The sequence below is a fragment of the Belonocnema kinseyi genome, chromosome 6 (genome assembly GCF_010883055.1).
Source record: "Belonocnema kinseyi isolate 2016_QV_RU_SX_M_011 chromosome 6, B_treatae_v1, whole genome shotgun sequence".
NCBI classification, from domain to species: Eukaryota; Metazoa; Arthropoda; class Insecta; order Hymenoptera; family Cynipidae; genus Belonocnema; species Belonocnema kinseyi.
The window spans coordinates 25606652-25632882 of record NC_046662.1 but is presented as its reverse complement, the minus strand read 5'-3'; the positions used below and the strand labels follow the sequence as shown (position 1 = coordinate 25632882).

At 28.1% G+C, this 26231-nt stretch overlaps 1 protein-coding gene across 1 annotated transcript in view; it reads right to left on the bottom strand.

Annotated features, from left to right (window-relative positions):
* LOC117174596 (zinc finger protein 600) overlaps positions 1–3547 on the bottom strand; it is a 181149-nt gene extending 177602 nt beyond the window's left edge. Inside the window, exon 1 of the mRNA XM_033363826.1 lies at positions 3457–3547. Coding sequence (XP_033219717.1) covers positions 3457–3459 — 3 coding nt within the window. The 5' untranslated portion in view covers positions 3460–3547. The remainder of the gene's footprint in view (positions 1–3456) is intronic.
* Positions 3548–26231: the final 22684 nt, after the last annotated feature.

Sequence of the window (26231 nt, the reverse complement as noted above, 5' to 3'; positions counted from 1 at the left end):
GAGAAGTGAACGAAGCAGCCAAGAAGAGGGACAAGAGGAAAGGAGAAGCGAGGAAAGAGGACAGTGGACGATACTGCAAAGGCATGTGAAAGCACGACCGGCACAAGATAGAGACGCGGCGACGGGGCATAAACATTCTCGAAGGGGGCTGGTGCGCGACCGCGCGTTCCTCCGATCGGGCGTGGCCTTGAGCGTCGTACAAACCGCGGCGAATTCAAAGAGGGGGTATTCTATGACGCTATACATCACTCCAACTCCGCCCAACCGACTTCTCGGGGGCGGGACTACGTCACGGAGGTCGTCTCCTAGCGCCACCGCGCGGTGGATTTCAAGCCTCCACGCGGTACGAATAAACCCGACCGTCACCGAAGTCTCACTTTGAAATCGCGCCAAAATGAAATAAAGCAAGAATTGTCATAATAAAAGATTCAAATTTGTAGTGATTAGTGAAAATTATTTTTAAGTTTGATGAAAGGCAAATTTTCCTAAAAAAAAAAAATAATTTTTTTTTTTTGACAAGACATAAAAATGAGAAGGCAAAAACCCGAATATATAAATGTAAACAATATATTTTTTTAAATATTTTTTAATTGAAAATTCAACTATTTTGTTAAAGAATCAACCATTTAGTTGAAAATTCGTCTTTATTCTTCTTATTATTTTTGGTTGAAGGTTCATCATTTTACCTCAAAACTCCTTTCTTTAGTTAAAAACTTTAATATTTTGTATGAAGTTTTTTTTTTTTTAATTGAAAAATTAAATATTGAACTAATTTGCTAAAAATTTATTTTTCTTTAGAATGCATTAATTTATGTTAAAAATGAATTTTGTTGTTGTTGTAAACTCAAATATTTGAATAAAAATTCATGTATTTTGTTCACAGTTTTAATTTTTTTTTGGTAAAAAGTTCATCTTCTGGACGAAAAATTAATTTTTGTTTGTTTGAAAATTCAGCTAATTGATTGAAATTTGAACTTCGTTGTCAAATATTTAGGTATTCTTTTTGTTATATTTCATCTTTTAGTTGAAATTTTAACATATTTTTTATATTTTAAAAAAATTTCAACTTTTTGTTTCAACATTAATGCGTTAGTATTAAAATAATTTTTGTTCTTATAGAAAACTCATCCTCTCCATTTTAAAGGTTATAAATTTTGGTTGTAAATTCTACTACTTGGTTAAAAAGTTGACTACTTTGTGGTTAATTGAAAATTCGTTTGTTTTTGTTAAATATAATTTTGTTAATTGAAAATTTAACTACTTTAAAATTTAAGAAATTTAAATCAGATTAAAATCACATTGAAAATCCTATTTAACGTCCAATAATCAAGTTAATGTGCAGAATTCCTGAAAACAAAACCATGAATTTAACGACCAAATTTTGGCAACCACCATAAAATGTTCCAATTGTAATTTGAGAAAAAGATAAAAATTTGTCTAAGAAGAAAAGAATTCTTGCTTTTTTTGCCAAAAAATTAAAAAAAGGATTTTATTATGATCAAATCAAAACAACAAAATATTGTTAAAAATAATCACCAAAGTTTCGGAACTCAATTAGGCAAATGGGAGCATTTTTTAGATTTGCAATGGAACTAAGGGATGAAATTTTTGATTGATTATAGAATCATCTTTTAAAGTTAATCAAAATTGATCAAAAAATTATTTACACAAATGTTAGTAAAAGCCATTTCGGTATTGACATTCAATCCTTTGAAATTAAAAAAAAACATTAAGATTTCTTTTAATTAAGGCTCTTAATGATTATTTCTTGTAATTTTAATTTGTCGAAAGGTACCTATTTTTTCTTTAAATGTGGCTTGGAAGATGTTTATGAAATTAGAAATTAAAAAAAAAAAGTATGATTTTTTAGATTATTACTTTACCTATTTAAAAAAAAATAATAATCCTCGCAGATTTGTCAGCATCAACAAAAAAAGAAATAAATTCTTTAAAGCATGTAAAAATATTCAATGACTCCACAGCGGAAGAGTACTTTCTTTGATTTAAAGAGATTTCTTTTGATTCAAGGAAATTTCTTTATAGTCCAAAGAAATTTGTTTTGCAATGAAAATTTCTCTTTAATTAAAAATAATTTTCTTTTTTTTTAAGTTGTTTTTGATTGAATAAAAAAGAAATTAAAGAAACCAAGAAAAATATTCATGTTTGCTCTGAGTCGAAGGATATTTTTTCCGTTATGAATAGGAAAAACTGGAAAAGTTATTTTCCATTATCTGGATGAAGTTGCAACAAAATTTGTTTAACAACTTTATTCTAAAGTTATTTTTTCGGCTAAATGACAAAAATTATGGTAAACACACGGTTGTTTAAATATTGATTCAAGGATATTTATGGAACTAGAAATTTTTACAAATGCATGATTCTTTGGATTATTAATTTTTCTGCGTTCTGAAAAATTAATAATCTAAATACATTCTGTCAGAATCGGCAGCAGAAAAAGATACAAATTTTTTAAAAGAAATAAAAATATTTAATAACTCAGTCGAAGAAAACTTTCTTTTATTCCAAAGGGATTTCTTTCGATTTAAAGATATTTCTTTAGTCCAAAGAAATTTTTTTGCAATAAAAATTTCTCTTTGATTGGAAATAGTTTATTTGATTTTGAAGTTGTTTTTCAATAAATGAACAAATTTATGAAACAATGAGAAATATTCATTGGCTCTCAATTGAGAATATTATTTTTTTCTGGTACGAATAGGAAAAGCTGAAAAAGTTATTTTCCACTGTCTGGATGAAGTCGCAACAAAAGCTTTTTTTTAACTTTATCCTAATGTTATGTTGTTTTGGCTAAATCTGTAAATATTTCTAGTTAAATCATCATTTAATTTCTTCAAATTGCAAATTGATTAATGAAAAATGCAAAAATGTCATTTAACCAATCAGTGTTAATTTAAACTATTTTAAAACTAAAAAATACAATTTTAACATAAATTTTAATAAACTAAAATATTCAGTTTCGAAAAAATCGTAGTTTATCGTTCCCATAAATATATCATAAGAAAAACTGAAAAAATATTTTAAAATTTGCATTTAACTTCAAAAATTATAAAATACTGAAAAAACTCTCATAAATATTCTAAATCATCATTAATCAATCATTATTTAATACCATTTCAACTCTTCTACTCTCAATCTTAAAATTACCTAATCTTCTCATAAATTCTCAAGAACTTCTCACATTATTGATTTTCTATAAAAAGAACGATTTTTGACAAAATTCCCCTATAATCAATTTCCAAAAAAGGTATTGTCATTACTTTAACACCTAAAAACCTTGTAAAATCATCTAAACTAACCCAAAAAGCATTTTTTCTCATAAACCAAATTTTAAGGTTAGGTTGACGAGAAACACTGATTACAGATCAATACGAGAGCCTGCAATGTTGCCTCCATGTCCACAAAGAGCAGAAAGTGCAAATTTTCGAAAAAAGTACTCACCATGTCCAGAGATCCTCGAAGGATGATGTGGAGCGTGTTGAAAATGAGAAATTCACGGGTGTTGTTTCGTCCCACCGTAGTTCCAGCGTCATCCGCCGCTGCCTTTCAGCGCCCCGAGAGGCGGCGTGGAATGGGAGGGAGTAATTCACCTCTTCACTCTGCTCCCCTCGAACGCAGTCCTTTCGGCCCCGCCTCCTTTCTATCGTTCATTCTTATGGAGTTCATCTGATGGGACTTCTGGTTCAGATCCAGTAGCCTGAGCCCTTTTCCTTTCTTTTAAATCCCTTCCTGATAAGGTCTTCGGATTATTTAATGTCAGTAAAAAAAAGAAGTTCAAGTAAATCGAAAATTATGGAATGAAGAAAAATCATGGGAAATTCATACATGTATTGGAAGTTGTTAACCCATACCAGTATTGGTGTTTTTTCGATACTTGTTTAGAGGAAATATACAAGACGCATGTAGTTATTTAAATATTATTTATTTATTCGGAAGAATTTTTTATTATAATATAATGAAGATTCGTATAAATTTTAAATGAGGAACAATCGGAAATTGAAAACAATAAATCTAGAATTAGACTTTTAATTCGATTGTTTTTTCTTGATGTCCATTGATAATTAAAGTTTCGCATTCCTGTTTTGGAAAGGAATTAAGCTTATTAAAATCTCCTTTCCGGCAGCAAATGTGTTAGTGTCATTATCATACCTATTAGGCGCACTTAAATTTTGAAGTTAGAATCGAGTATCGATTTCCGCATTATCATAAAGGTGTACAGAAAAATCTGTTTAAGAATCCTGTATTAAAAATATTTTGAATGTCGGATTGTGGCCTGAAGAAGAATTCAATTTGAAGTTCACTTCCCTGGAAAATTTTTCCTGGTTCTTAAAATCTATTTAAGAATTATTTGTTGGAAGTAATTGATATAAAGTAATCACAGAATATGGCGCCATCTATGAGGGTCCCTGTTTATTGAATCTTTGAAACAGAAAATGGGTTTCGCACAGAACCTTTGTACTGTTAATGGGTCGCAGAAAAATAGGCTTTCTACATGGAGAGAAATTTCAAGAGATTAATTCATGGAACTGCTCCTTGATCTTATTCCAACTTTGGCGCAAGAACTAAGATCTCAGAACCCTTGATTTTAGATCAACGGTCGCTGATTTAAAAACAAGGGTTGCGAGATCTTAGTTCTTGCACCAAAGCTCGAATAATATAAAAGAACAGTTCCTTGAAATAATCCTTTGAGATTTTTTTCCGTGTATATGAGCATCCATTTTTTTGTTTCAAAGAATTAATAATAATAATAATAATAATAATAATAATAATAATAATTCTTTGGAGCAAAGAATGGGTTCTCATAGAAAGCCCATTTTTTCTGTGACCCTTTAACAGCACAAAGATTCTTCTTCTCGCATTCCTCTCTTATGCCCTGAAAAAATTTCTTTTTAGAAACACTGCAACAATTTAGAAAATAATTATTATATTCATAAGCGAGACATGTTCAGATGAGTAAGATATAATGATTCTTAAAATGAACTCACTGTTGGATAAATTCCAAAGTCTTGAAATTCGCTTCGTAAATGTAGAGCGAAGATGACAAGAAACAAAATAACAAATCGAAAATATTCCTGATTCTTAAAATCTCCTTTTCCTCATTGAAAAAGTAGAAAAATCTCCCGAAGAATCCTTGATTGAAAGTGACTCCACTGACCAGGAGTAACATCCACGTTCTGCTTGCCTGATTCCTTGCATCCAGTATCCACCTACCGAGACTCGCGGGTTCCGTCGGTCGCGTTCTTACCCGCTCATTCACTCGAATTTCCTTCCCTTTGCTCTTCGCGTTCGCGAGACGTCGCGAGAAAGAAGAAGCGCGTGAGTGGGAGAGAGAGGGAGCGATTGCTTTTCCCCCACCACTCGCGCTTCCGCCACAACGCCAGTCCGTAGTCAGTCAACGCTGGACCGCCGCCCGCTCGATTTCGAATCGAGTCTTCAAGTTGCGATTTCGCGCCCGCGAGTGACCATCACGAATTAATTTCTCAATGACATCTCAATGAAATCTTGAGGTCATCAGACGGAACCTAATGTTCTCGAAGGATCGACGATTTTAGATTCGGCATCCGTCGGAATCTGTATCGAGATTCCACTTTTTAATGTCTTTTAGCACCTTTCAACTTCCGGTTTTTTAGATTCTTGAGAATCAGTATTTTCCAGATCAAGGTTTCTCTCTTTGACCTTGATTCATTTCGATTGCAAAACACAGTCGACGCGTAACTGTCCAAGTTTCAAGCGCGCGCTTTTCCGGGAGGTTATGTTATTTTAATGTAGGAAAGAACATTTCAGGATTCGATCAGGTTCTCTGAAGAATGTACTCTGTACAAAGATGGATTTTTATCAAGTGGAATAAAAAAGGTTCTTTTTCTTGCTGAGGGAGCAGTTTTCTAAAGTAAACAATGGCCCTTAGGAGCAAGGTTGCCCAAACAAAATAATATTATGAATGAGTTTGCTTCCCCCACATTTTTCAAGCATCAGTGAAAGTTAAAAGTGCAAAGTGAAAAATCGGCTGTGAGCCGCGATTCTCTCAGGATCGGTAACCGTCGATTCAAATATTGCGACGGAGTGCCGATCCGGGCAGAGTGAGGATCTCGTTTCTTTTTTGGAACAAGGTTTGAAAAAAACCGTCGTAACCGATTTTTTATTCTTGGATGTTGAAAGAGCAAGACGTGTTTGTTATTGTTGTTTCACGGATTATGTGAAAATCCCTGAGCGTTTTTTGAAGTGAAGGAAAACAGTTTGGGGAATTTGGTGTTTACCCTTTGGCTTTTACAGTGAGGAAGTGACAAGTTGTTTGGATAAATGTGGTCGGGGATGATGTGCAGGTTAAGTTCGAAGTTGGCGACGCTTGATCAGTGTTTTGTGTGATACTCTCGCCGATAAATAATCTTCGAGCAGTTGGATTTTTCAAAAAGAAAAATTAGCCGATTTTGAAAAACGGCTGCGGCTAAAAGCTGGAGAAGACCTGGAGGCCTCACAGAAAATCGAGCCCCCCCGCAGGACGCAGATGACCCGCAGGAAACAGCACGCTCCGCAACGTATGAAATGTAAGTCTACAAAATTTTTAATTTTCATCTTATTTTTTAATTTGTTTTTACATAGCTATAATTTAGTCTGATGCGACTTTTGTAGGATTTTCTGCAATAACTTATTCAAAAATCAAATTTGATGAGTAGCGAGCATTGTGAATGAATTTTCAATAATTTCGGTGCTATTAATACAGCATTAACTTTTGAATATGTATTGTTTTTGAATGTGAAAATAGTAGAAAGCAGAAAGGATTGCCTTAAAATATTGAATAATTTTATTTCTTAATAATATAGCATGAATGATCGTTTATTGTTTAACCATAATTATTTTTTCATTTAATTAAAATCAGAATAAATTATTGACTCAATGTCTATAAATATTCCTGGATCATAAGCTTTATAAGAAACGACTCAAATTACTCTGCGAATTTGAACAATTCCTGAAAAATGACCACAGAAATGTAATGAATAATTTTTCATTAATTTGAAATTAAAACAGCTTCTTTTTCGAGCTGATTAATGCATCTGAGAAAATTTTTAGAACCAGCTGTTCGAGCTATGTTTTTCATTAGATCATCTGGAATGTGCCTAAAATTCAAACAGTTTTTTCCTCTTGTCGATGGAAACCATCAACGGTCTATGGGGAAGATTTGTGGTGCGCCATGCTGCTTTTCCCACGTGGGAAGCCACGAGGCGTAAACAAACTCGTTCTCAGTCCAACTTACGCCATCTTAGACTCTTAGAAAAGTTTCGCCGGAAACATTTACGATTTACTTTATATTCACCTGTCTAGGAAAACTCGAGCGTCCCACGACTATAACTCAGGTCGAAGTCGCGACCGCGAATAAATCCAAGAAGAGTCACCGGTTTCGGGCTATCGTCGAAATTCCAATAAACTAGGCCACGTGCATTATACATCGACGTGTTTTGGCATTGCCGATATTGTGAGACTTATTTTTTTTTTTTATTAAGAATAATATTCACAAAAAAATTCAATCTTTACTGCGATTTCAGAGTAATCTTTAACCACAAGAAAAATTAACTGCAGGTTCCAAGATTTACCCGCAACATTAAAAATGGTTACCATGTCAATTCTACTGAATCTTGTCTTATTTCGATGCTAAAAAATTCAACTTTATTTGTCTGGAAATTTCCCGCAAAAAATTAAATTCTGTTTTTTGTTGTTTTAATGTTAAACATACAAATTAATTGAACATTATATTAAACAAATTATTCGAATTTTATTTTAGGAGACCAAGGACTTTGAAAAAAGTGATTTTTTTATTGTAATATTGTTGGAAAGTCGAGTTGAAGACATTATTCAATTATTAAAAGTACATGGTGCGATTTTCGATTAATATCTCTAAAATATTTTTGTTGGGAAACCCGTATTTAAGATTCGTTGAAGGTGTTATTCCGTTTATTTTACGTTTCGTAGACAAACAAAAGTGAACGATAAATTTATCTCACAAATTGATTTTTGGGAATTTCTAAGCTATTAATTAATTTTGAGAATATTTTTTTTTGTAAATCCAATTACACTCAAAAAAAAGGTTTTGGTTTAATCAGTAACCAAATATTTTGGTACATGCAGTGTTTGATTGAATAAAAAATTTGGGGTCAATGAAATATTTTTTTGAATCAATCAAGATTTATTTGATTCATCCGAATTTTCATGTACAGTATTTTTTGTTCAAACTTTTTTTTTCTGAACGTATTTAAAGTACATGGCACCATTTTCCGTTAATATCGATTATTAATCATTTATTTAATTTAAATTTATTAATATTCGATGATTGTATAAAATATAAGTGAAACTATTTAAAATGAAAAGTAAAATACAAAAAGTAATGTTTTCCGTTTAAACAACATCACAAAAAATCCAAGTAGTCAAAGTTTGTTAAAATAATTTTTTTTTGCTGCTGATTGTATGAAGATCACTTAGCTATAAAGAATATGTTTTATTATTAACTCGATTGAAATTTAAAACAATGGTTTCCAAATTTTAAATATTCAAACAAATATTCACGTCTTAATGTACTACGAAATCCTTTTTAACGGAAAACTTTTGATAATAAATTTTAGAAGCCGAACAGACTTTTTTTTAGTTTTAAGTGGATATATGAAAAAAAATTATTTTAATGTTTTAGCGAAAGTTCAGGTTAGTGAATGCATTATTAAAAATTTTCCGTGAGGAATAATAAATTAAAAATATCAGTGCCTGAATATCACATATGAAATATTAAAAACGCTTTAAAATTTCCAAAACTTGGGAAAATTATATAGATTGTGAAAAGATGTATGATTTTTCAACATTGCAAATAATTTTTTTTAACTCATTTCGGCTTTACGCAATCCCGCAGGGTAACTAATCTATTCAATCGAAATTTTATAAATGATCAAACATTAAACGTTTTAGCGTGAAGGCTTTTTTCTAACTTTTTTTATTGTTAATCCACAAAATTTAAATTCGAGTCGATAATTTGTAAATATCGAAAAAAAAAAGAATGTTGCCGAATTAAAACACTTGATTAAAAATTTATTAATGTGAGATTCTATTATAACTAAGGCCAAACGTCTTCAGAATTATTAAAATTTGTATTAAACATGAGCAAAAGTAACTTCATTGTTAAAAAAGGATAACAAGTTTATCTGGAATTATCAAATGCAAGATTGTTTAAATATTGCTATTTTGTAGTTTTTTATTTGGTTACGATTAAGTTGAAGTTGGTTTTTGTTATCCGACAGGAGTAAATTTAAATTTTGAAATATTTTGTTGACTTAAGTTTCTTTTAAAAAATCTTACTAATTGCAAATGTACTGATTAATGTTTTTTATTTAACGATTTCTATCGATCATGTGGCTTAATTTATAAAATTTAAATCAATTTTACAAAAATCAAATTATTTATAGAAGTTATTAGTTAAGCCATTTATTCAGTAAATGTACTACTATTGGAATTTTTATTAAGAAAATGAAATTAATAAAAATTTTCGAAGTTCTATATATTTTGTATAATTTGTATATATACATGCGGCGAGTCACATTTTTTCTGAGAAAAATAGCCTTTCAATTTTAAAGACTTATCAATTTATTAAAAATTATTAATTTTTTAAAGATTATTAAATAATTTTAAAAAAGACATTGATATACTAAGCAATAAGTATTTACTGGAATTTTCTTGCGAAACGTGCACAATCTTCTAATTTGGGAAATTTCCAGTACTCACCTCAGCATTCGGAAATAGTATTTTTAATTACCATTATGAAATTGATTTATAAGTTTAATTTCGAAATGGGTCTCAAAGCTTCTCACTCTATACGCGATTTATTAGTTGACGTGTCGAGCAATTAACTATCGTACTAAGTCCTTCGGGCCTCGGTCCAATCAAAGCGAAGTTTTCTAACTACTTAGCTTAGGTTAATTTATTGCCACACTTGCGACTATAGCGAGGCGCTAAAGAAATACATGTATTTTGAAAGATTTCATCTCGAGAGGCAAGTAAAATAAAATTACTTTTTTCATTGTATAAAGTCCGAGATTGATTATAAGTTTTTTTATCTCAACAATAAAAGACATTAGGGGCCATCCATAAATTACCTGACACTTTTTTGGCCCACCTGTCTATTTTCTATAATTTTTCCAAAATCATATAAATAATCAAAATAATAAAAAAGAAAAATATTGATCTAAAACATAATTAAAATTTTTTTGCTTAAATTTTTATACATATATCTTCAGTAAATTAATATTGCCTATGACTTTTGTTGACATTTTTTTAAAAGATAAACCTGAGAACATAATTTAAAAATTTAAAAGAACGTTTTCGATATCTTTGGAAATACAGTGAAATATTTTTAAATATCTTCAAATCTTGGAAATCCCTTGAAATTTTTCTATTATTGTAAACAAAATCTTCGAAATGTTATGAAAATGTTACAAAATCCTTTCAAGTCATTTGAAATAAAGTGAACTTTGATGACATTCCTTTAAATGACTTCAAATTGTTTGAATGTCTTGACACTTTTTGTGAATTCTTTAAAATAACCTGAAACATTTAAAAATCTTTAAAGTACGTAAACATTTGTTAAGCTCCTTAAAATTCTTTGGCACTTTTTAAATACACTTTGAATTTAAAATTATTTTAAACCTGATTAAATTTTTTAAATCTACTGAAATTTCTTGAAATACTCGACAATATTTTCGAATTCTTTGAGACCACGCCATTTTTTGTAAATAAATTTTTCGAAATTTGATTAAAATATTATAAAATTTCTTTGAAATTTTTTGAAATTCTATGACATTTTTTAAACCTCCTCACAATTCTCTGAAATCTTTCAAAATACCCTAAAATCCTTTGAATACTTTGAAATCTCCCGAAATTTTTCGAAATATACTTAAAAATCTCTTCAAACCTTTGAAAATTCATTAATTCTTGTAAATAAATTCTTTGAAATTTTATTAAAATATTATTAATTCCCTTGAAATCCCGTGAAATTAGGTGAAATTACATGATATTCTTTGACTTTTCTAAAAATGTTAAAAAAGCCCTGAATATTCCCTGGAATGTTTTGAAATACCCTAATTTCATTTAAATACTTTGAAATCTCGCGTAATTTTTCAAAATGTTTCAAAATATTTGAAAATCTCTTCAAATCATTTAAAATCCCTCAATTCTCGTTAATAACTTCTATGAAATTTCATCAAAATATTATGAAATTTCTTTGAAATCACTTGAACTCAAATAAAGTTTGATTATATGGTATGAAATTCCTTGACTTTTTTTAAACCTCCTGACAATTCCTGGGAATATTTTAAAATGCCCTAAAATCTTTTTAATCCTTTGAAATCCTTTAAAATCTCTTAATTCATGTAAATAAATTCTTTTAAATTTTATTTAAATATTATATTGAAATATATATTGAAATCCTGTGAAATTAAGTGAATTTTCATGATATTCTTTCACTTTTCTTAAAATTTTGTAAATGCCCTCCCTGAATAATCTCTGGAATCTTTTAAAATACACTAAAATTGTTTAAACCTTTTTAAATATCTTCAGATTATTTTTAATATTTATAAATCTTTAAAAATCTTCCAAATCCTTTAATTGTCGTGGATAATTTAATTAATCGTTTCAAATTTAATTAAAATATTATAAAATCTCTGGAAATTGCGTGAAATGACATAAAATTACATAACATTCCTTGAAATCCCTTAACATACTTGAAGTTTCATAAAATTTGATGATATTCCTTAAAGTTTATTGACATTTTCATGATCTATATAAATTTTTTTGTGATTTTTTTAATAACTCTCAAATATTCCTAATCCTTTGAAATCCCTTAAAATTTTAAAAGCTGCTGAAATTTCCAGAAAATATTTTTAAATATCCAGAAAATAGTCAAATGTAGAAAATTCACACAAAACCTTTCAAATTCCACAATTTTTGTACATAAATCATCTAAAATTTTATTAAATTGTTATAAAATCTTTTGAAATTAGATCGAAGCATACATGCAAAAATGTTGTTCTTCAATATTCTATAAATTTGTAATAAGGCTGATGATCGTAAAATGTTCGTTTTTTATTTTTTTCTGAATTGCAAGAGGCTTTTTTTTAAACATTTGTTTTATGTGTTAGGGAAGGATTTGTTTTCAATTTTTGTCTCAATTGAAAAAAAAACTTTTTAAGTCTTGCCTTTATTGAAAAAGAGACTTTTTTTATTATTAAAGTTTGTGTAGATTTAAAAACAAAGAATTTTTTCGGAATTGGAAAAGTCAGTTTTTATATTTTTATTGAGAAGAAAAAAGGAGCTTTTCATTCTCAATCTTTTTTTAAATTGATAAAAGTTATTAATTATTTTTAACATTTCTATTGAGTTGGAAGCGAGGAAATCACGATTGTTAATTTTTTATAAATGGAAAAAGGAGCATTTTTTAAAAAGATTTTTAGCAACTTTGAGAAAAAAAAAATTAATTTGTAATTGTTTGTGAATTGGAATATGTCAGTTTGTAGTTTCAAGATTTTTATTAATTGAAGGGTTGAAAATGTTAGTTATTTGTTTTTCTTCCTAATGGGAAAAGAACATTTATTTCTTTTAAACATTTTCATTGAGTTTAAGTCAAGAATTTTTGAAGTTCATTTTTTTTTATTTGAAGAGGGAAAATTTTGTATGTTTACCTTTTTATTTTATTCCTTGACATTCTTGTAATATTTCAAAACTTTCATGAGATTCTTTAAAATATCCTAAATGATATTCTTAATCCTTTTAAGTCTTTCAAAACACTCTAAAATCTTTCAAATCCTCTGAAATCTCTTTATATTCTTTAAATCTATGAACATTTCTCATAACATTGACAAATCTCCTGAAATCTTTGAAATCTCATTATTTTTGTAAATAAATTTTTTTAAATTTGATCAAAATATAAAATTCCTTAAAATCCCTGAAAAATTGATCAAATCTGGTGATATTCTTTGAAATATTTGAATCATTGAGAGCCCTTAAAATCCTGTAAAATGACTAAAATCTCAGGAAATCTTCTGAAATTCTATGAAATCCTTTGAAATTTTAAAAAAAAATTTCTTAATATTTGAAATTCTTGAAAATATTATAAAATTCTTATGAATATTTTTAAATATTTTAAAGTATTTTCAAAGATTGATAAAAATTTAAAAGAGTTTAATCTTTGACATTTTTTAAAACCTTTGGAAGTTTGTAAATATTTCAAAATATTGGAGAATATCTATAAATCTGTGAAATCCTGAGATATTCTGCAATTCTTCTGATTAAATTCTCTGAAATTTCATTTCAATATTTTTAAATCCCGCGAAATTTAACAAAATTTCACAAAATCTGATGATACACCTTTAAATATTTGAATGATTAAGAACTCCTAAACACTTTTAAACTTACTTAAATTCTCAGTTATCTTATAAAATGCCGTAAAATCTGTTGAAATTTCTTAAAAATCCTCAGAAATATTTGAAAGCCTTAGAAATATTTTTAAATTTCTTGCAATCTTTTCAAATATTTTACCTTAACAGGATAAGCTTAAAAAATGTTGCATGATTTTGCGGGTAATAGAAATAATAAAAATTCTAAAAAGCTGTGCTTCTGTGGATATTTTCTTTACAGAATGATGGAGAAAAATCAAAAAAATAATCTAATACCGATACGAAGTCCTTATAAAACCTTATTAAAACCTTTGATGGTAAAATTACTAAACTTTAACGTCGTTATGTCTATAATTTTGGATACATGCATTTTCCTATAGTGTTGATTTTTCAAAAATATTACGTAAAAATATCAATTAACCCCCCTCCCAAAAAAAATCCTTTGCCTAATTTATGGCTTTAGCTTACGCTGTAGAAATTAGTTTTATCCACTGCCTACCACAATTTCAAGAAGTATTCGCAAAATCATAAATTTAGATCTCAAGAGAGCATTTACATAAAATAATAAACATCTTCCAGTAGGTTAATAAAAATTAATGGAATCTTTTAAATGTCTTGTCGATTTAGAAGATATATCATATTAAAATATATGTGTTTCCTAAACTTTTATATTAAATTTATGTTAATAAGAAAAAATTCTAAATTTGTGAAACCTTCAACTTGATTTATTCTGAGTTACTCAATTTTACTCAATTTTTTTATTTAATTTACATTCGTTAACGAATTATTTTAATTTATTTCATAACGTTAGAAGGGAAACGGAAATGAAGTGCAATTAAGTGATACGACTTGCTAAAAAATATGTACCGACACGGCATTTGACTTCTGATTTGAAATTCAAGAGTTATTCTGCGTGCGACCTCGACCCTTTTTCCATAGACCGGAAACGAATACGAAATTTTTATTCCGCACGTGAAAAATTAAAGTAATTTATAATGTACTAGTGAAAAAATCTGTAAAAGAAACCTCACTTGAGAATTTTCAGATTTTTTAAATTCTTTCGAAGAATATTGCAAAATACGAGAATCTTTTTATAATTTTGCGAGTTTTTCATATCGTCTACATTTGGTTATCATATCCCAGTCATATATTATTAAGTATAATATTTGAAATTCATTTTTATTTAGGTTTTCTTCTGAAACGGGAAATCGGAAAAACTGGAAAATGGCAGGCGATTTATTTTTGAAAGGAAATTTGATAAATTTTAGGAAGAAAAATCGATCTAAGCGATTGAAATATTACAAATTTCAGATCACGTGATTCCTTAATTATTAAATCATTCCGTTTACAATACGTAATTCTGGAATATTTTATTATGCGAATTTTTCATTTTAGATTTTTTTAGAGAACTAAATAATTAAAATATTAAAGCTTTTTAATTTGAAAATATTGGATGAAAAAAGTTTTGACTTATCAACTGTAAATATAAATTAACTGAGGATTTTAAATTATTATTTAAATTTTAATTCATATGTTCAAAACCAAACAATTCGGAACCGAATTATTAAAGAAAATTTTATTTGTAATTCAAATTTTTGGATTTTGATGTATAAATAAGCATTGAACAATTTCTAATTTGAAACGATTTAAAGTTTAAAAAATGCTACATAAAAGGATGTTTTTGCACAAAAAAAAGTTTAAATTGCATAATCTTTTACAATTGCATTTTAACTTTTTATATTTTATTGAAAAGAAGGATAAAAAATGTTGTATTTTCACAATTTATATTGATTCGTAAGGGAAAAATTGTCGAATTTAAATGTTTTCTATATTGAAAGAGGTAAATTTCTTCAATCATACGATTTTTACAGAGTTTGAAACGACAAAAATTTTTTTTCGTATTGAAAGAGGCCATTTTTACGTTTAGCATTTTTATTGAGTGAAAGGGGGAAACTTTTAATTTATAATTTTTGTGTGCATTAGAAAAGGGAAATTTTTTATTTTCAACATTTCTGTGGAATTGGATGAGAGAAAATTCGGATTTTAAAATCTTTCTAAATTAGAAGGGGAATATTTATTTTTCTTCAAGATTTTGATGTATTTGAACATAAGAAATTTTCTTTTTAATTTTTGTCAATTATAAACCTGAATTTTTTTGTTTCAAACATTTTAAATATTTTTATTGAGAATGAAGGAAGAAATTTAGGATTTTAATTTTTTATGTATTGGAAGAGGCTTATTTACAAAAAAATTATTGAGTTTACGGGAAGAATTCTTTCTCTTCCATTTTTTTAAATTGGAAAATGGTAATTTAAAAAATATATATTTCCATTGTGTGGAAAGACAGAAGATTTTGAAATTTTCCGAAAAAGGGTAATTTTCAATTTTTAACTTTTCTATTGAGCTGGAAGAGAGGAAATTTCGATACATTTTTTTTCTAGATTGGAACTGGATATTTTTTTATTTTTGAGAATCTTAGCGACTTCGAAGGGAAGACATTTTGGTTTTTAATATTTTTTTATAAAATGGAAGCAGCAAATTGTTTGTGAACATATTTTCTTTTTAGTGCACTGGATGACCTTTTGGAAAGTTTTTTTCGTTTTCAATTGGAAGAGACTATTTTTTCCTTTTGAACATTTTTATTGAGTTTAGGAAAAGCATTTTTTATGATCAATTTTTTTGTTTTGAAAGAGCAAAATTTCGGTTAAAATTTTTTTTTTGAGTTGGTAAAAGAAAATTTTGACTTTTAATATTTTTGTTTAGTTGGAAAAAGAAAATTTTAATTTTTTCTGTATTAAAAGATGGAAATTTTTTATTTTTAAGATTTTCATAGATTTTCATGTTTTCGTATTTCATAGAGTTTCAGGAGAGAAATTCTTAATTTTCAACATTTTTTCTGAGATTGTCCGCAACTTAAAATGTAGGAAATTTTGTTTTTAAGCCTTTTGTGACTTTGAAGAGCGGCATTTCTCTATTTTGAACATTTTTTATTGATTTGAGATAAAGAGAAATTAAAAAAAATTAATTTCCAATATTTTAAGAGAATGATTTAATTACTTTTATCATTATAATTGAGTTAGAAGGGAGAAACATGGGATTTTCAATTTTTTCAAACATTGGAAGAGTACTGAAAATAATAGCCAGGATTGATTATTTTCAACCAGAAATTTTTGAACTGTACAATGTTTAAAGTTTAAAAGTGTAGAAATGGTACAAATTAATAGCCTTAAATTTAAATTGTTCAATTTTTTTTTCGTTCAGCTTTTGAGTTAAAACAGGTTTAAGCTTTAGTTTTTACAGTTTTCAACTAAAAAAGAGTTCCACTTTGAGTGTTTTAATTTTGCAGTTCAATTTTGATTACATTAAATGAAAACAATTTCAGTGTTCAGAATCTTTCCTTTTTATTTTTTTCTCGATTAAAACGGTCAAACTTAAATTATATCATTAAATGTAATTTGAGGACTAAAACACTAATGGTTACTGTGGAAAATTTTATTTTTCATTTTTTTCCTTAAAAGAAAAAAAAAGTGTAAAAGCAATGCGTCATTTTGGCTGTGCGCATTCAGATAAAATGGCATACCTTTTTAAAGTGACGTATATTATTAAGGGACGTATATTCGTTCTGCTGGGGAATAAATCTTTTAATATTGCTTGGCACAACAGCATGAGGCGTACATACGGTACCAAGAATTGCATATTTGGCACTTGATACATCGTTCTCCAGACTCTGATGAAGATTAATATTCTTCACGAGTCGACATTTACCTATCTAGATTTCACCAAAGATCTTACCTAAATCTTTCTTCATTCATTATAACTTCCAGATATTGATGTTTCATCTTTTGTTTTCATTTTTGAAAGTAATTTAATTTTCTTTATTTATAATGTGTTTCCTCAAGTCTCCTCCTCGTAAAATCTATCCTCGCCTAAGATCTTTACCACATTCTCTTACTTTATTCATAATGTGTTCCATAAAGTTAACTCCTGGCCCAATCCATCCTCCCCTAGAATCTTTAACACATACTCTTACTTTATTCATAATGTATTTTCTAAAGTGTCCTTCTCATCAAATCCATCCTCCTCTAGAATCTTGATCACATTCTCTTACTTTATTTAAAATTTGTTGCTTAAAGTCTCCTCAACTAATTCATCTTTCCCTATATGCTTCACCGCATTCTGTTACTTTATTCATAGTGTTCCCTGAGGTCTCATCCTCAACCAGTCCCTCCTGCCCTAGAATCTTTACCACATTCACTTACCGGCTTTCTTTACATTCCATTCTTTCACTGTATCCTTCACATACATGCTCCCCCGTCTAATCTTCCCGTTTACAAATTTTGCACTTTCTCTTCACCTTCTTTTCCTTATTCATCCTTACCCTTGAATCATTTTGTAATCCAAATATTGCTATTGTGGTCCATCTTCTTCCTCTGAATCCCTTTTCTAAATACGTTGGTCCTCTTTTTTCTTTTATTATGATACCGTTCATTATATTTTGATGTCACAATCATCGCCTACGGTTCCATTGATCTCCTCTTTACCCAATACATCCTCCCCGAAAATCTTTTAAATAATTTTTCTTATCAGCTTCCTTTATCTTCCATTCCTCTATTATATCCTTCACATACATGCTCCCATGCTTAATCTTCCCATTCGCAAATTCTGTACTTTCACTTCTTCTTCTTTTTTTTATACATTCCTCCACCTAACTCATATTCGATTCCAAATATGTCTGTAATGGTCTATCTTCTCCCTCTAAATCCCTTTTCTAAATACTTTGGTCCTCCTCCTTCGTTTATCATGATACCATGTATTATATTTTGATTTTACAATCATCTCCCACCGTTTCATAGGTCTTCTCCTTATTCAATACATCCACCCTCAGAATCGTCAACAAACTTTATCACTAGCTTCCTTTATCTTCCATTTCTCTACTACATCCTTCACATACATGCTCCCACGTTTCATCTTTCTATTTACAGATTCTGCACTTTCTGTTATCCTTCTTTTTCTTATAGATCTCTTCTCTTTACTCATTTTCCAATATAAATATTGCTATTATTGTCTATCTTCTCCCTCTGAATCCCTTTTCTAAATACTTTGGTCCTCCTTCCTCTTTTATTATGATTCCATTTATTATATTTTCATTTCACAATCATATCCCATCTCTATAGGTCTCCTCTTCATCCAATCCATCCTCGACTAGAATCTTTACCATATTGTCTTCTCAGCTTCATTTATCTTGCATTCCTCTACTACATCCATGTCCTCTTTGCTGCTCTAGTAATTAAATAATCTCTTTACGCTTCTTCTCTCACCATATATCCAGGCATTTTCTATCTCATCTTATCTTTTCCTTCTTCTCCAATCTTTTCTAACCTCCTTTCCCAAATATTTTGACTCATGTACTTCTTCTAAATTTACTTTCTTTCATCCTCAGCCCATTATTTTTTTCTTTCTTTTCTTTATCCCATTATCTTTTCCTTTGTTAAATTTAAATTGAACTTTTTCTCTTCAAAATATTTATCTAATCCTGTATTTAAGCTCACTTACCCTTCTTCATTCTCTTCATGCATTATAACTTTCTACCATTATTTTCTTAATTTTTAAAAATAATTTAAGTACAATTATTATTTTGGGGCAGTTCATAAATTACATAAAGTATTTCAGGTGGGGGAGGTAAAATATTTTTTTATACTGTCTTTGGGGTGACGTTCACATGGAGTGAGGGGAGGGAGTATATGGCCAACCATTTACAGACTTCACACTCTTTCCCTTATTGGCTTTTTCTTCACTTCTCCTGTTTTTTTAAAGAATTCCCCTTTTTTGCCTGTTTCTCATTTTTTGCTTTAATGCGAATTAAATTAATAGAACCCAATAATAAAATCAAACTATTTTTAGTTAAAAGTTCATTCTTTTTATTTGAAAATTCTATACTATTATATTTTTTATTTGGAGTTCATCCCGTTTCGATAAAAATTGTATTATTTGGTTAATAATTTAATTTTTTTAACTCAGCTCATTTTGTTGATAATTCATCCTTTTTTGGACAAAAACTTTTACTATTTTGTTCAAATTTAATCTGGTTTTGTTAGGAGTAAACTAATTTATTGAAAGTTCCTTTTTTTATTAAATTCAACTTTTAACAATTTTAATCTCTTATAGTTGAAATATGAACTATTATAAATTTTTCGCTGAGAATGGATCGTTTTTAGGTTAAAAACTTATATAATTGGTTGAAAGATCAACTTCTTTGTAAAAAATTCATTTTTTGTTTAAAGATTCACCATTTAAATTGAAAACTAAAAAATATGTTAGAAAATTAAAATTTTTTGTCAAAAATCAATTTCTTTGTTAAATATTCATATTTTTGGGTTAAAAACTCAATTGTTTTGTAGAAAATTCGTCCTTTTTTTGTTTTAAAATTCATTTATTTTTGTATGAATTAATTTTTTTGGTTATGCATGCAACCTTTTGGTTCAAAATTCATGTATTTCGTTGAAATTTGTTCTTTTTTTGTGGAAAATTAATTTTTTTTGTGTAAAAATTCAAATTTTTTGTAGCCAATCAAACATTTTGGTTGAAAATTGAAATATTTATTCTAAAATATTACGATCAGGTAGAAAATTAAGTTTTCGGTTAAAAATTCATATTTTCAGATTAAAAATTCATGTAAATTGTTGAAAATTCGGCTCTTGGTAGAAAAATTAATGTTCTGGGTCGAAAATTCTCCTCTCAGTTTTCAAAAATCAACTATTAGCTTAAAATTTTAACTATATTGTTTAAAATTTATTTATTTGGTTAAGGCCATTATTTTCATAAAATAATTTAACAATTTTCTTGCAAAAATGAAACTCAATTTTTTCAGATAGAAAATTAATATTTTTTGGTTGAAAAGTCCTCTTTTTTGTTTGAAAATAAATTTTTTTTTAATTAATCGTTTCTGCCTCATATTCATGTTCTTGGTTGATAACTCATATTGAAAGTTGAAAATTCAACTAGTTGGTTAAGAATTCAACTATTTTGTGAAAAATCAATTGTTTTGTAGGAAATAATCTTTTTTTAATTAATTTAGCAAATAAAAATTCACCTATTCCACTATTTGATTAAAAATGTATGTATTTTGATGAATGATCCGTCCTTTTTGTTAGAAAATTAATCTTCTTGGTTGAGAATTAAACTGTTTGGATAAAAAATTATATATTTTGTTGAGAATTGATGTTTTTAGTGAAAAATACACTCCTTTTGGTTGAAAACTCATCTTTTGGGTTGATAATATAATTTTTTGTTCTAAAATTTAACTGTTTTGTAGAAATCTCCTTTTTATGGCTTGAAATTTGATGAGTGTTAATCGAAAATTCAACTTTTGTTTTGATATTCGGCTTTTTAATTAACAAATTAATTTCTCTTGGTAGAAGTTTCATATTTTTTGTTAAAAACGCAACTGTTTGTTTGACAATTGATTTTGCTGTGGTTGAGGTTTGAACTATTTTGTTAAGCATACGTATTTTTGGTGAAAATGTACTGTTTTTTATTAGAAATTAAAATATTTCCTTGTTTAAAATACAAATTACTGAATAGTTTATTGCAAAGTTTTAAAGAAAAAAATTACATATTTCTGAAATGATTCTGAATACCTCTCGATGTTTCGACAGGTTTCTAAATGTTCATAAAAGATTTATTTGTCCCTAGAAGATATTTCGAGATTCAATACTCAATTATAAATTGATTAAACAATTATTTGTTGTAAGTCAATCAGAAATCCTTTAAAAAAATTGGCATTCTTGTTTTCTAATTCAAGAGACATTCATAATAAGAGATTTTAAGAAAGACCATTTAATTCTTAATGAGAGATTGGTCAACCATCATTTTTATTATTATTATTATTTATTTGCTCGCTGTCTATTTCAGTTGGTAATTTATTTAACGTCGCAATCTTGCTTTTATGCGTGTACACTATTATCGGGACACAGTGCTTAATAAATTCAAGTTTGTCAAGGAACCTTTTATGAGATTTATTCAAACTCGCAAGATTGAAATACAGCAGTGGCGTAATAATAGACGAAGAAATGTCACCAATATACGTAAGTGTCTCTATACAATTTTCCTTCTGATCGACACCGTCAACAAGGTTTAATTGCAACTAATTTTCCTCTCTGTCATTTTCTCAGCAAGAATTGTTACGTCTTATTAATTTATCATCGATATTATACTTGGCAAGTGATTATTGAAACATATAGATATTGCTTTTTATATCTAAATGACCTTTAAACGAATTGGAGCAAATTAATTTCTGAATTAATTTAAATTAGAAAAGTCAATTGTTTAGCTGATGATTCCAATGTTTCATTTGAATCATTCTATAATCTAGTCGCCACTAACACTTTTTTTATTTACTAACAAGTCCCCGAGATTACCCTTTTTTAAAGGTCAAAAAAAGGCCCCGGATTAAAAATATCCTGGGTAGGTTTTCGAAATATGGGTTAGTTTTTGTTTAAACAATTTTTTTTAACAATTTCATTATTTATTGACAAAAAATTCACAAAATCATTTTTAACATGGCTGAGCTAAAATTAAACTTTTTTGCGTCTTGCACTTTTTTCGTACGAGAAATTTTTTGCAATGAACAGCGCCATATACAAATGATTTTTTAACAAAATTACCATATTTGGACAGTGTTAACTGAGAATATATAATTCAAATTTAAAATTTGTACACTCTCTATATCAAGGATAGATCATTATAAATGATATAACTTAAAGAGTTTAAAGAGACCTCAACAATATAAAAAAAAAAATATTTTTTTTTAATTAAAAGCTCATCTTTCTGGTTTGAAAATTGAACATTTTGTCGATGCCTTATTAGCCTCCGAAACAATTTGTAGCCAATTAGCGAAGAAGTTAAAAAATATTTTTTAAGAAAAACTAAAAAGATAGTCGCATTAGAAGAAAATTGTAAGTATATAGTATATTTGGTGTAATTTTTCCTAAATAGCAAAATAGTGTCATCGTTAAAAAAAAGTGTAAAATTGTGTCAACAGTGTAGTGAGGCCGAGGCCTGGAACCCTGAAAAATCTGAAGATCTTTAAACTTAAACAAAACTTTTCAGCTACTTTCCCAAAAGCTCATCCAATTTTTTTTGCCATGCCTGAATGATTTCTAAATTGGCTGCTCCGTTTCGGGTCCTTCGAGGCAAGGTTGCCACATGAATACCTGTTAGCCCCCTAACACTGTTTTGACGTGCTTCAGGTCAATTTCCGTGTTCCTCTATTGCGTAAAACTTTCTCCTCCAACAATGTCCATCATCCATTCGTATTTTCGAGGAACTACTTTCCCGGAATTTCTGGGCTATAAATCCTTCTAAGAGTCACGAAAAAGTGACATACCCTTGACTAACGTTTTCCGTGACGAAAGAACGCCGCTCCGGTATCCGGCACATGGCTCACTAAAAAAAAGCCTGGAACTGAGTCTTAGACAAAATAGGAGTAACGGCCCTTTATTTAATCTTGGAACAAAGTCGTAACTCGTAAGGGAAGAAAGAAATCACTCTTAGATCTAGATTCTAGATCCGAAATACTAGATATATGTGGGAAAGAAGAGGCAGGGTGGCAACTAAAAATTCAGAAAAAAATTCCCGAGTTTTTCCTGTCTAAAAGTTTATTTTTGAAGGCTTTGCTGCGGTTAAAATATTATTTAAATGGTTATAATTGCTTTGTCATTAAGATTCGTGGCACTGAATCATTTGGCATCAAACCTGCTGAAATTGATTAAAAAAATCAAAAAAGTAACTTCCGCGCATATACATTTCCAATTTTTTTAGAAATTTGATACTGTTTAGTTTCAGGAAGCATTTGAATTTTATCATTTCCAACAGCTCAGGCGATCTGCATCCTACAAAAGTTAACCGCCTCTTCTCAAAATTTAGGAATCATTTAAATACAATAATACAATACAATAAATAAATATTTCTAGGATTATTTCAGTTTCTATACCAAAAATTTGATTTTTATCAATTCGGTTGACCTGCAAACCACAATATTCAACCGCTCCATCTCAAAATTTTGAAATAATTTAAGTGCATCAAGCTTTAGTACCATTTGGCAGGAAATTTTTATTCATTACATATTTCTAGGGTTATTTTAGTTTTATTGCAAAAAATTAAAATTTTTAGCAGTTTAGTCGACCTGTAGCATGCCATTTTTACCCAATTCGTCTACAATGTTTAAAAATATATTGAGCAGATAAAACGATTCAGCAATTTTTCAAAAAATTTTGATTCAATAAATATACTAGTAGGATTATTTTAGTTTCTATTCGCTAAAAATTTTATTTTTAGCAGTTCAGTTGACCTGTAAGCTACAATAGTCTACCTCTTTTTCTCAAAATTTAGAAATAATTTAAATACATCAAGCTCCAGTACCATTTTGCAGAAAATTTTGATTGAATAAATATTGTTAGGGTTATTTTAGGTTTTGTGCGTACAATTTTAATTTTTAACAGTTCAGTCGATATATCGCATGCTATTTTCACCCAATTTGTCTTAAATTTTTTCACAATAAATTGAACAGATAAAGCGATACGGAAATTTATCAGAAAACTCCGATTCAATAAATATTTCTAGGAATATTTTAGTTTCTATGCTAAAAATTTAATTTTTAGCAATTCAGTTAACCTGTAGCCTACAATATTTAACACCTTCATTTAGAAATTTAGAAATCATTTAAGTAAATCAAGCTTCAGTAACAATTTTCAGGAAATTTTGATTCAATAAATGTTTTTAGGGTTATTTTAGTTTTCGTGCCTAAAATTTGAATTTTTCACATTTCAGTCGATATATAGCATGCCATTTTCACCCAATTTGTCTTAAATTTCTAACAATAAATTGAACAGATAAAGTGATTCGGAATTTTTACAGAAAATTCTGATTCAATCAATATTTCTAGGATTATTTTAGTTTCTATGCCAAAAATTTTATTTTTATCAATTCAGTTAACTTGTAGCCTACAATATGCTACTTCTTCTAGAAATTTTGGAATGATTTAAGTACATCAAGCTTCAGTAACAATTTTCAGGAAATTTTGATTTAATACATATTTCTAGAGTTATTTTCGTTTTTATACAACAAATTAAAAATTTTAGCAGTTTAGTTGGCCTATAGCATGCCATTTTTACGCAATTCGTCTAAAATTAAAAAAGAAATAAATAAAAATATTCGACAATTTTTCCGAAAATTTTGATTGTTAGGGTTGTTTAAGTTTTTGTACCTAAAATTTGAATTTTTAGCAGTTTAGTTGACCTAAAGCATGCCATTTTCACCTAATTTGTCGAAATTTTTTTAGAATAAATTAAACAGATAAAGCGATACGGCAATTTTTTAGAAAATTTCGATTTGATCAATATTTCTAGGAATATTTTAGTTTTTATAACAAAAATTTGATTTTTAGCAATTAAGTTAACCTGCATCCTACAATAATCATCTGCTTCCTTTTAAAATTTATGAATCATGTAAGTACATCAAGATTCAGTACCATTTTGCAGGAAATATTGATTCAAGAAATATTTTTGTGATCAATTTAGTTTTTATGCCAAAAATTTGATTTTTTTATTTGATCAGTCGACCTATGAGATGCATTTTCACCTGAGTATTCTAAAAATTTTTAGGATAATTTGAACAGATAAAGTTACACGGTAGTTTTTTAGAAATTTTTACTTCAATAAAGACTTCTAAGGTTATTTTAGTTTTTATGCCAAAAATTTGATTTTTTAGCAGATCAGCTGACCTATAGCCTACAATATTCAACCGCTTCTTCCCAAAATTTAGAAATAATTTTAATATATCAAGCTTTAGTACAATTTTGCAGGAAATTTTGATTTAATTAATATTTTTAGGGTTATTTTAGTTTTTCTAAAAATTTTAAGGATAAATTGAACAGATAAAGTGATACGATAATTTTTCAGAAAATTTAAATTTAATCAATATTTCTAGGGTTATTTCAGTTTTTATGTAAAAAATTTGATTTTTTAGCGGATCACATGACCTATAAGATGCAATTTTCACACAGATCATTTTAAATTTTGTAGGAAAATATTGACCGGATAAAGCTACACGGCAACTTTTCAGAAAGTTTCGATTCAATCAATATTTCGGGGGTTATTTTAGGTTTTATGTCCAAAAATATATTTAAATTATAATTAAATATTATCTCTAGAGTTATTTCACTTTTGATGTCCAATAGCGTCTTAAAAAAATGTTGATTTATTAATTATTTATATGGTTATTGAAATTTTATGACAAAAATAAGATTTTTTAGCAGAACAGTTGATTTGTAGCCTAAAATATTCAATCAATTCGTCTAAAAACTTTAAAATAAATTGAGTAGATAAAACTTCAAAACAAACTTAAAATAAATTTTAATTCAATAATTATTTCTAGAGCTATTTAATTTTTTATGAACCAAAATTTGATTTTTTAGCTGATCAGTTCACTAAAGGTCTCTAATATTAATGCGATTTATCTATGAATTTTAGAATAGAATTTAAGCTCTAATGCCACTTTCAAATAAATTTGGGTTAATTAATTAATTCTTTAGTTATTTAACTTTTTATGCCCAAAATTTGATTTTTTAGCAGTTTAGTCAACCTAAGCATACAATTAACAGCCGATTTGAAAATTTGTTTAAACTTTATTTTAATTTTAATTTTAAGAATTTGATTTTTTCACTTCAATTGACATGTATCTTACAATATCAAATCTATTTGTCAAAAATGTTTAGGAGAAATCGATTAGATGAATTGAATA